The sequence below is a fragment of the Dreissena polymorpha genome, chromosome 1, assembly GCF_020536995.1.
Source record: "Dreissena polymorpha isolate Duluth1 chromosome 1, UMN_Dpol_1.0, whole genome shotgun sequence".
Classification (NCBI taxonomy): Eukaryota; Metazoa; Mollusca; class Bivalvia; order Myida; family Dreissenidae; genus Dreissena; species Dreissena polymorpha.
The window spans coordinates 4,986,818-4,999,406 of NC_068355.1; the positions used below are offsets into that span (position 1 = coordinate 4,986,818).

The window sequence follows — 12,589 nt, forward strand, 5'->3', positions numbered from 1 at the left end:
TATAATCTATTCAGACAGATTTACAGAAATCAATTTCTTTAAGATTTGTAAATAAGAAAAAGTCAGTTGATCAAAAAAGTAAGTATTTCCGTACTTGTTTTACTTATTTAAATGGACATCTGTCGGTGTTTTTTCTCTGTTTGAATGGACATAGAGGATAGTTAAAACAGGTAAGTGGTTTACAAAACACATAAGAAAAATAGTTTGATTTTTTAGTTGTCAAATTTGAATCTGCATTCATGTTACAGGTATTCTTATTTTAATTCCAAATATAAACAAAATAATTGAATGTCGAAAAATAATGATTTGTCTAGAACAAGCTTAACAAGAAAACAAGAAACAACGTTTTGTAAGGACTGCAATGGTTGGGTTATTTACTACATTTTTATTAAATAACTCGTGTTAACTTCTATTTTTAATTTTTTCGTAGATGAAAATAGTGATAGAAAAGGCTGAAATGTTTTTAAAATAGATTTTCGTCACCTTGATATTACATTTGTCAAATAAACGCTGCTATTTTCTTCACATTTGCCGACGGTAAAATTTGTTTGAGCCTTGCTTTGTGAAAACGAGACTTAATGATTGTGCAAAAAGTATCGAAAGAGATTACCCTGTGCAGTCCACACATGCCAATCAATGACAAAACTTTCCGATGTTATGGTATTTTCGATTAAAGGAAGTGTCTTCATAAGCGAAAATCCCGATAAGAAAGAAATCGTTGTCCTTGAAGCCCCTTTGCGGACGTCACAGGCTAATCAGGGTCTGAACTTGACGCACATGCATGAAACTATGTCTGAACTTGTCGCACATGCATGAAACTATGTCTGAACTTGACGCACATGCATGAAACTATGTCTGAACTTGACGCACATGCATGAAACTATGTCTGAACTTTACGCACATGCATGAAACTATGTCTGAACTTGTCGCACATGCATGAAACTATGTCTGAACTTTACGCACATGCATGAAACTATGTCTGAACTTGACGCACATGCATGAAACTATGTCTGAACTTTACGCACATGCATGAAACTATGTCTGAACTTTACGCACATGCATGAAACTATGTCTGAACTTGACGCACATGCATGAAACTATGTCTGAACTTGACGCACATGCATGAAACTATGTCTGAACTTGACGCACATGCATGAAACTATGTCTGAACTTTACGCACATGCATGAAACTATGTTTTCCCAGAGCGAGGCTCAGTTGCTTTATTGATGTGCTTGTGTAACTTTATTATAAAACTAGAATAATTTAATCTTAAGAAAACACTGTCGTTGATTAAGTGTATATAAAAAATACTAGTAGATAAAGCGGACATTACCATGACTCGTTCTTGACAATATAGTTTTAAAGAGCACAGCGAGCTAAAGTTATTAGTTCGTAAATAATCATTAGACTTGGTAAATGGGCAACTAAAGAAAATACATTTCTCTCTACAGTAGAATTGCAATAACTCGAGCTGGCGATTTCTCGAAAACTGGCGATTAATCGAGCATTAAAGGAAGTCCCTAACATTTTCCTTTAATTTCTATATATAAATACCCGCAATAACTCGACCATGCGATTTTTGATAACTCGAGGATGTGTGCTGGTCCCTGAAAGGCATTTCACACCTAATTAACTGGCAATTATTCGAAAACATTTTTTTCGTCTGGTCGATGCTAAAAATATTCGAGTTGTGAAAACAGCGCAATCAAGCAGACAAAACACGCTTAATTAGGTGTGAAGTTAGTCGCAGTTTGAGAAACATTGCAAATTGTCATCCTTTGCGAAGCAGATAAAAGCTGCAGAGTTTTTATTATAATTATATAATTACCGGCAATCAATAATTATGATAACATGCATGGTATAAAATAGAGCGTAGCGGATAATACATAGGAATCTCTTAACTGAATTCCTTCTTGTCATTTGCGCAGAATCATGTTCATTGAATATGTTTTGAATATTTGTTACTATAGATGTATTATGTGTGTATGTTGATTACATTAAATGAATTAACGATCATTCTTATTGTTTAGTTTAGTATGCTGTAACCATTAGCGATTTTTAAAAAGCCTTTTCTAGCACCGTCTTACATGTAAATAAAGCGTTTGAGGTCATAAGTTAAGCATCACCAACTGAAACAGTGAAAACGAATAGTACCATGGATAACTCGAAACCTGCGATTACTGGAGCATCGAGGTCAGTCCCATGCTATCTCGAATTATCGCAGTTTTACTGTATATTATAGGCTTTCCATTAGGTTATTTTTAAAGGGACCTTTTCACAAATGTTCAAACAACAATACAAGACAACAACAAACCAAACATTCAAAAGTTAATGTGTAACTTATATATAAATAAGTGAAATAACACTTATGACTAAAAAAAGTATTATTCATATTGTTTCGTTTAACTTTATTGATGACAATTACTCGATAAAGATCAAATAATCAAGCGTTTATAACGATGTTCATCGCCTCACAAATGCTTGTTTTCCTTACAATGCGATTATTATACACAGTTTAGTTCTAAAGATACCTGAATTACACAAATGAAGTAACTCATAAGGGCAACGCATTCACGTCTTTCTTTGTGTGGGTATGTTTGTATTTATGATTTTAGATATTCCAAATGATTCGGTTTGGCCAGAAAATACACGAATTTATATTAGAAACGAACTTATTTGAACGATTCCCTTTTTCAATCGTTCGCGCTTTCTCATAATAGACGAGACAAGTACACTATATTACCGACAAATTATTAGGCAAAAGACAAACAAGCGCAAATGGCATCCTCTCCGTCGCTGCCACGGAAGAGCCGGGAATCAAGCTTCGTGAACAGCCGAAAAGGAGACACCGGCAGTAGGCCTGTCAGCCGGGATTCAGGAAGCACCAGAAGTATAGTTGCATAATATAAGATATATAACTTAATATGTGACGCGTGGCAAATAAAAAAATAAAATAAATGATATAATATATACTACATGTATATGAATTTTCTCGCTAACTCTGAGCTGAACATCTGCGCGCCTAGTCTTGGTTGTTTTAATAATTCTCTGCAATACGCACATGCTGATCTGGAACGATATATTTTGCTTTATGGGGTAAGTATAAGTACATGGTTCTTTTGGTTTAAATGATGTCTTTTGTCAGTTAAGGAAGAGAGCGGAAACATGACTTGCATTGTGTACACAGTATTGGTGTACACATAGGAAGGGACGGATGATTGCTTTAAATATAAATATTAGTGGTGTCGACATATAATATTGGGATATTCATATACTTAACCGAATATTCAAAATGTGCATGGGCAATCGAATGGCATATTGTTTTCCATAAACAAACTTTTATAAGAAGCTAATTAATTTTTATTATCGACGATGGGTTTGTTTCAAACGACACCTTATTTTACTTGTTCACACGTAATTTCAACACCCCTTGATACGCGTGACCACACAGTCTTACACGGACCGTACGAAGAAACCGGCAATCGCCGTCTCACATCAAGGTATGCATATGAGTCGCGTTCTGACAAAACTGCGGACTGCACAGGCTAATCTGGGACGCGACTTTCCGCCTAAATTGGATTTTTGCTAAGAAGAGACTTCATTTAAACGAAAAATGTCATAAACGGGGACAGTGTCGTCCCTAATTAGCCTGTGTGAACTGCACAGGCTAATATTGGACGAAACTTTACGCACACGCATTATGTCCTGTTTTCTCAGAAGACGACTCGTATCATGACGTCACTAAATTTTAGTACGTGATTGCCATAAGGTATTGCAGTTAAGTGTTGTTCAGTTGTCAGATTTTACTTACAATAAAGCTGGGCGCTGAAAAAATCAACTGAATGCATGAGCGTTAAGTATCGTCCTATCTCAGACTGTGCAGTCCGCACATGAGCGTTAAGTATCGTCCTATCTCAGACTGTGCAGTCCGCACATGAGCGTTAAGTATCGTCCTATCTCAGACTGTGCAGTCCGCACATGAGCGTTAAGTATCGTCCTATCTCAGACTGTGCAGTCCGCACATGAACGTTAAGTATCGTCCTATCTCAGACTGTGCAGTCAGCACATGAGCGTTAAGTATCGTCCTCTATCAGACTGTGCAGTCCGCACATGATCGTTAAGTATCGTCCTATCTCAGACTGTGCAGTCCGCACATGAACGTTAAGTATCGTCCTATCTCAGACTGTGCAGTCCGCATGAGCGTTAAGTATCGTCCTATCTCAGACTGTGCAGTCCGCATATGAGCGTTAAGTATCGTCCTATCTCAGACTGAGCAGTCCGCACATGGCGTTAAGTATCGTCCTATCTCAGACTGTGCAGTCCGCACATGAGCGTTAAGTATCGTCCTATCTCAGACTGTGCAGTCCGCACATGAACGTTAAGTATCGTCCTATCTCAGACTGTGCAGTCCGCATGAGCGTTAAGTATCGTCCTCTATCAGACTGTGCAGTCCGCATGAGCGTTAAGTATCGTCCTATCTCAGACTGTGCAGTCCGCATGAGCGTTAAGTATCGTCCTATCTCAGACTGTGCAGTCCACACATGATCGTTAAGTATCGTCCTATCTCAGACTGTGCAGTCCGCACATGAACGTTAAGTATCGTCCTATCTCAGACTGTGCAGTCCGCATGAGCGTTAAGTATCGTCCTATCTCAGACTGTGCAGTCCGCATGAGCGTTAAGTATCGTCCTATCTCAGACTGTGCAATCCGCATGAGCGTTAAGTATCGTCCTATCTCTTGCATTGTGTACACAGTATTGGTGTACACATAGGAAGGGACGGATGATTGCTTTAAATATAAATATTAGTGGTGTCGACATATAATATTGGGATATTCATATACTTAACCGAATATTCAAAATGTGCATGGGCAATCGAATGGCATATTGTTTTTCATAAACAAACTTTTATAAGAAGCTAATTAATTTTTATTATCGACGATGGGTTTGTTTCAAACGACACCTTATTTTACTTGTTCACACGTAATTTCAACACCCCTTGATACGCGTGACCACACAGTCTTACACGGACCGTACAAAGAAACCGGCAATCGCCGTCTCACATCAAGGTATGCATATGAGTCGCGTTCTGACAAAACTGCGGACTGCACAGGCTAATCTGGGACGCGACTTTCCGCCTAAATTGGATTTTTGCTAAGAAGAGACTTCATTTAAACGAAAAATGTCATAAACGGGGACAGTGTCGTCCCTAATTAGCCTGTGTGAACTGCACAGGCTAATATTGGACGAAACTTTACGCACACGCATTATGTCCTGTTTTCTCAGAAGACGACTCGTATCATGACGTCACTAAATTTTAGTACGTGATTGCCATAAGGTATTGCAGTTAAGTGTTGTTCAGTTGTCAGATTTTACTTACAATAAAGCTGGGCGCTGAAAAAATCAACTGAATGCATGAGCGTTAAGTATCGTCCTATCTCAGACTGTGCAGTCCGCACATGAGCGTTAAGTATCGTCCTATCTCAGACTGTGCAGTCCGCACATGAGCGTTAAGTATCGTCCTATCTCAGACTGTGCAGTCCGCACATGAGCGTTAAGTATCGTCCTATCTCAGACTGTGCAGTCCGCACATGAGCGTTAAGTATCGTCCTATCTCAGACTGTGCAGTCCGCACATGAGCGTTAAGTATCGTCCTATCTCAGACTGTGCAGTCCGCACATGAGCGTTAAGTATCGTCCTATCTCAGACTGTGCAGTCCGCATGAGCGTTAAGTATCGTCCTATCTCAGACTGAGCAGTCCGCACATGATCGTTAAGTATCGTCCTATCTCAGACTGTGCAGTCCGCACATGAACGTTAAGTATCGTCCTATCTCAGACTGTGCAGTCCGCATGAGCGTTAAGTATCGTCCTATCTCAGACTGTGCAGTCCGCATGAGCGTTAAGTATCGTCCTATCTCAGACTGTGCAGTCCGCATGAGCGTTAAGTATCGTCCTATCTCAGACTGTGCAGTCCGCACATGAGCGTTAAGTATCGTCCTATCTCAGACTGTGCAGTCCGCACATGAGCGTTAAGTATCGTCCGTTCTCAGACTGTGCAGTCCGCACATGAGCGTTAAGTATCGTCCTATCTCAGACTGTGCAGTCCGCATGAGCGTTAAGTATCGTCCTATCTCAGACTGTGCAGTCCGCACATGAGCGTTAAGTATCGTCCTATCTCAGACTGTGCAGTCCGCATGAGCGTTAAGTATCGTCCTATCTCAGACTGTGCAGTCCGCACATGAGCGTTAAGTATCGTCCTATCTCAGACTGTGCAGTCCGCACATGAACGTTAAGTATCGTCCTATCTCAGACTGTGCAGTCCGCATGAGCGTTAAGTATCGTCCTATCTCAGACTGTGCAGTCCGCACATGAGCGTTAAGTATCGTCCTATCTCAGACTGTGCAGTCCGCATGAGCGTTAAGTATCGTCCTATCTCAGACTGTGCAGTCCGCACATGAGCGTTAAGTATCGTCCTATCTCAGACTGTGCAGTCCGCATGAGCGTTAAGTATCGTCCTATCTCAGACTGTGCAGTCCGCACATGAGCGTTAAGTATCGTCCTATCTCAGACTGAGCAGTCCGCACATGGCGTTAAGTATCGTCCTATCTCAGACTGTGCAATCCGCACATGGCGTTAAGTATCGTCCTATCTCAGACTGTGCAGTCCGCACATGAGCGTTAAGTATCGTCCTATCTCAGACTGTGCAGTCCGCACATGGCGTTAAGTATCGTCCTATCTCAGACTGTGCAGTCCGCACATGAGCGTTAAGTATCGTCCTATCTCAGACTGTGCAGTCCGCACATGAGCGTTAAGTATCGTCCTATCTCAGACTGTGCAGTCCGCACATGAGCGTTAAGTATCGTCCTATCTTAGACTGTGTAGTCCGCACATGAGCGTTAAGTATCGTCCTATCTCAGACTGTGCAGTCCGCACATGAGCGTTAAGTATTGTCCTATCTCAGACTGTGTAGTCCGCACATGGCGTTAAGTATCGTCCTATCTCAGACTGTGCAGTCCGCATATGAGCGTTAAGTATCGTCCTATCTCAGACTGAGCAGTCCGCACATGGCGTTAAGTATCGTCCTATCTCAGACTGTGCAGTCCGCACATGAGCGTTAAGTATCGTCCTATCTCAGACTGTGCAGTCCGCACATGAACGTTAAGTATCGTCCTATCTCAGACTGTGCAGTCCGCATGAGCGTTAAGTATCGTCCTCTATCAGACTGTGCAGTCCGCATGAGCGTTAAGTATCGTCCTATCTCAGACTGTGCAGTCCGCACATGAGCGTTAAGTATCGTCCTTTATCAGACTGTGCAGTCCGCACATGAGCGTTAAGTATCGTCCTATCTCAGACTGTGCAGTCCGCATGAGCGTTAAGTATCGTCCTATCTCAGACTGTGCAGTCCGCATGAGCGTTAAGTATCGTCCTATCTCAGACTGTGCAGTCCGCACATGAGCGTTAAGTATTGTCCTATCTCAGACTGTGAAGTCCGCATGAGCGTTAAGTATCGTCCTATCTCAGACTGTGCAGTCCGCACATGAGCGTTAAGTATCGTCCTATCTCAGACTGTGCAGTCCGCACATGAGCGTTAAGTATCGTCCTATCTCAGACTGTGCAGTCCGCACATGAGCGTTAAGTATCGCCCTATCTCAGACTGTGCAGTCCGCACATGAGCGTAAAGTATCGTCCTATCTCAGACTGTGCAGTCCGCACATGAGCGTTAAGTATCGTCCTATCTCAGACTGTGTAGTCCGCACATGGCGTTAAGTATCGTCCTATCTCAGACTGTGCAGTCCGCACATGAGCGTTAAGTATTGTCCTATCTCAGACTGAGCAGTCCGCACATGGCGTTAAGTATCGTCCTATCTCAGACTGTGCAGTCCGCACATGAGCGTTAAGTATCGTCCTATCTCAGACTGAGCAGTTCGCACATGGCGTTAAGTATCGTCCTATCTCAGACTGTGCAGTCCGCACATGAGCGTTAAGTATCGTCCTATCTCAGACTGTGCAGTCCGCACATGGCGTTAAGTATCGTCCTATCTCAGACTGTGCAGTCCGCACATGAGCGTTAAGTATCGTCCTATCTCAGACTGAGCAGTCCGCACATTCGTGATTTTATTATACATTTCATGTGAATAAACGACCATTCGGTCACAGAAATTCGGACATTAAAATGAACGAATATTCTAATATTACTCGAGTATTAAATTCGCTTATTCTAATGACATTTTGACATGTGTTGGCATCACTGATACATATATACAGTAACAAACAACTGCTGTGAAAAAAACGGACTTCGTTTAATAATAACCTGCGTTTTAACGTTTTAAATATTTGCCTAAATATAACTTAACCAGACAGCTTAGACCATGTCATTAAATGGTCTACGTTAGCACCTTTAAGGTTAGTCCAGCCAAACTTTTAGTGCTAGGTTTACCGTCACAGGTTATCACAGGTTAACGCCAAAATAAATTGATTTACATAAGAGCTTTACTCGACATTTTCCCGTGGATGTTATTATTCCGCAAGGTTGGTACATCATTAATTCTTTCGTCCTGTTTCTATAAAGGTGGGGTAAATGCCAGTCGAAGGAACAGCCTGATAAAGAGAATAGCTCTAGCAACCACTCCTACACCGTCCAATCAGCGCCGGCGATCAATTGTGATGTCATCACCCACCGGAAATGACGACGATCTGGTAGCCGAATATTTTATAAAAGTGTAATTTATTTGAATAGAAGTTGAAGTATATTTAAGAAAGACAAAGTCTATGTTAAGTAAAATTATAGGTTTGTTGGCTTTGGATTTTTTTATAATAGGTTAAATCAATGTTGTCAAGCTATAAATTTTATTCACTGCAATGATTTGTAAAAAAACAATGTTTGTTTCCTGATATCACCTTTGTAACTTTTTATTAATTCATATGGGTCGTGCTCTGTGATGAGAGGGTTTAATGCAAGTGCACACAGTGTCTTCCCAGATTAGCATGTGCAATCCATACAGGCTAATCAGGGACGACACTTTCCGCTTTTATGATTTTTTCGATTAAAGAAAGCTTCTTCTTAGTTTATGCGGAAAGTGTTGTCCCTGATAAGCCGGTGCGGACTGCACAGGCTAATCTGGGACTACCCTTTACGCACATGCATTAAACCCCCTTTTCACAGAGCACGACCCATAAAGTTTATATATTAGACGAGCCTTAGGAAAACTGGACTTAATGCATTTGAGTAGTGTCGCCCAAGATAACGCTTATCTGGAATGGCGCATTCCGCTTTGACTGAATCGTTTGTTTCAAGGAAGTATCCATTAAACAAAGGTTTAGACGGAAAGAGTCGTCTCTGATTAGCCAGTGCGAACTGAATAGGTTGATCAGGGACAATACGTTACAAACATGTTATATGCCCGGTTTTTCATGAGCGCATCTCATATACCGGTAACAATCATGAATTTAACTCGGTGTGCTAATTGAAAAGTCTAAAATCGCAACCATATTCTGTAGGCCATGTCTTAATAGGGGTCTCCATGCCCCCCCCCCCCTTTCCTGGGATTAATGTACACCTATACCAAGTTGTTCAGTAACTCAAGTAAGTAAATTTTTTCACTTGTCCTCAAAGATAAACTCAATTGAAAGTGTTCATATCAGCCAGTTTCCGCGACTCAAAATTGGAAAACGGACCAGAGCGACTATATCACATCATTATTATATTATATCTTATCGTAATACAAACACATTAGTGTTTAAACACAGGCTACACATTGTACTTTATTTTAAAAGACAAAATTTTATATTTATCTCATTTGCATATTCATGCATATTAATGAGAAACTAACAAAATCGGGTAAAATAACTATTAATGATCATAACTTTGTAACTATACAATCAAGTTTGATGAATTTGGTGTCTATACCTAGGTTTCAAGGGACAAAGAACACATAAAGATCATTAAAACTTGTTTAAGTTTACAATAGGACACATTAATCCAACATGGCGTCCAAAATGGCCACCAAGATGGCCGCCAAAACCTATAAATGATCATAACTATGTTAATTTCCACTCAAATTTGATTTTTTGGTGACCATACATAGGTTTCAAGGGCCAAAGAACACATTAAGATCATCATACATTGTTTAAGTTTATTATATTACACACAAATCCAACATGACGTCCAAAATGGCCGCCAAGATGGCCACAAAAACCTATAAATGATCATAACTATGTAACTATCCACTCAAATTTGATGAATTTGGTGTCTATACCTAGGTTTTAAGGGGCAAAGAACACTTACAGATCATCAGACATTATTTAAGTTTATAATAGTACACAAGAATCCTACATGTCGTCTAAAATGGCCGCCAAGTTGGCCACCACAACATATTAATGATCATAACTATGCAAATATCCACTTAGATTTGATTATTTTGGTAGCTATACATAGGTTATATGGGCAAAGAGCACATTAAGATCATCACAAATTGTTTAAGTTTATTTTATTACACACAAATCAATATAAAGAAGTGAAACTCCAGCTGCTGGAGCAGTATTGAATTTTCATTAAAAACAATTAGTTGGTCCTTTATTTAAGGCAAGTGACCGATTGCCCAAACAGTACAAAACAGCACAATACAGCACAATACAAACCAACATAAACACAAAATATGAATAAAGCTGGGGTCACCGCCTTGGAACGGTCAATGCAAAGCATTGGGGGTTTAAACCTGGTTATAGAGCGCTCAACCTCACACTTGGCCCAGCAATATTCATAATACATTTAAGTGTAAATAAAATTTAACGTCATAGCATTGTAACTCAAATTAAACAATAATAAAAGGGAATTAAAACGCATTCAATTTAATTACTATTTAATTACTCAATTGCATTGAAGATACAAGAGTAAAAACATTGCGTCCAAAATGGCCGCCAAGATGGTCACCAAAACCTATTAATGATCATAACTATGTAACTATCCACTCACATTTGATGATTTTGGTATCTAAACCGAGGTTTCGAGGGGCAAAAAACACATTGAGTTTGTCAGACATAGTTTAAGTGTATTATATTGCACAGAAACCTCACATGGCGTCCAACGACACAATACGCAGGACCACAAGTCCATTTCTTTTAACGTGATGCGTGTTATGTGAAATGCCATCGTTTGGACCTGTCAAGATTTCTGGAATTTAACAAGAGGATCGATATTATTCAGCTTCATGCATCACTGAGTTGGCTGGGAATGATGCGTATCTTGCATTAGAAAAGCCTGTATCCTGGGTTGTCGTCGGTCAAATTCTTGCATATGAATAATATGTACAATGGGGACAAAGCGTGCATTAACATAAGCCTTAGTTTGCAACCTTACCACAACCTTCACACCATTGTAACGTTTGATCAACCCTTGCATTGGTAGGCTGCCGAAATCATCATTGATGCGTCACAAAGTAGTTGAAAATGTTGTTCAGAATTTGGGATGTTTCATAAACGTATGAACTAGTGGGGGAGGGGGGGGGGCAATGAATCCCTCATGGAAGAAACTGCTATCAAAAACATACTTGAGGCTGTCTACAGAGAAAAGGCAATTGTGCACATTTTGACACGAAAAGCTGTCTTTTCACAAAAAGAGGGCTTCACGGGACCATCTTCTTGTTGAAAAGTTCATACACAGCAATCTTACAGCCGAAATGACCAAGGAAGATCCAGACATTCTGATACTTCTGGTTCATGCCACTTGAAGAAAAAACATGAACTTGCCATGACCTCAAAGACAAGCATAGTATGGCTGAATTATCAGCTTACAAATTCAAGCATATCGTACTGTGTGTTGGCTGATGCGTTAGCAGGCAGTGTCCGATATGCTATCCATCTTTGCTGCAGCTGGGTACATTACCTGCAATCTGCTTATTACTACATGTATCTGCAGCAAATAAGCAACCTAGAGAAAATGCACCCGGATGTTCATCGAAAGTTCGGTATTGGTTTTCACGCTGTTCGTAGGAGCAATCTGTGCTGAGCTGGGCTGGGACGTGATCTTGTCATTGAGTAAACATTAATGATGTTTCTATAGAGTTTATGTAGTCTAACTCGCGGCAGTGGAATGACCGAGGCAATGCAAACCTTTTGGACCCTATCTGCAACATCCAAGCACAACAGTGTGATGCAGGATTTCACAGAACTGACCTATACTACAAGTCAACACAAAGACTCAACTGAGGCGTGCATCAAAGGGGATTCTTCTGATCTAGAGAAAAAGCAGACACAGATTACAACCTGCTCTCCATACACAGCTTACCCTACTCTGAGAAACATGGTCAATGGGACTTTGGCTGGGTCAGATATGAATGTTCATGTAATTAAGGCGGTTTGGAAAACGCTCATAAGAGATATGATTGAAAAGTCAGTCTTTGCCTATAAATTTACGAGCAAATACAGAGCCAAAGCTATTGGGAATACCTTGGATTTTTAGATAGCTTCTGACCGTGCTTTTTATCTTGCTCTTCAGTTCCAGCGTTTCCTGGTGATGTCCAAATCTTGAGATCCTTCCCTTGCAGTCGTATTGTCTTATGAACTGAGCTTCCATCCTGCTGCCTTCTTTGAA

The 12,589-nt window shown here is 40.4% G+C and overlaps 1 protein-coding gene across 1 annotated transcript in view; it reads left to right on the forward strand.

Annotated features, from left to right (window-relative positions):
* The first annotated feature begins 2,779 nt into the window (after positions 1 to 2,779).
* Positions 2,780 to 12,589, forward strand: part of LOC127864903 (uncharacterized) — a 32,703-nt gene continuing 22,893 nt past the window's right edge. The window contains exons 1-2 of the mRNA XM_052404794.1: positions 2,780 to 2,891; positions 8,570 to 8,697. Coding sequence (XP_052260754.1) covers positions 2,780 to 2,891; positions 8,570 to 8,697 — 240 coding nt within the window. The remainder of the gene's footprint in view (positions 2,892 to 8,569; positions 8,698 to 12,589) is intronic.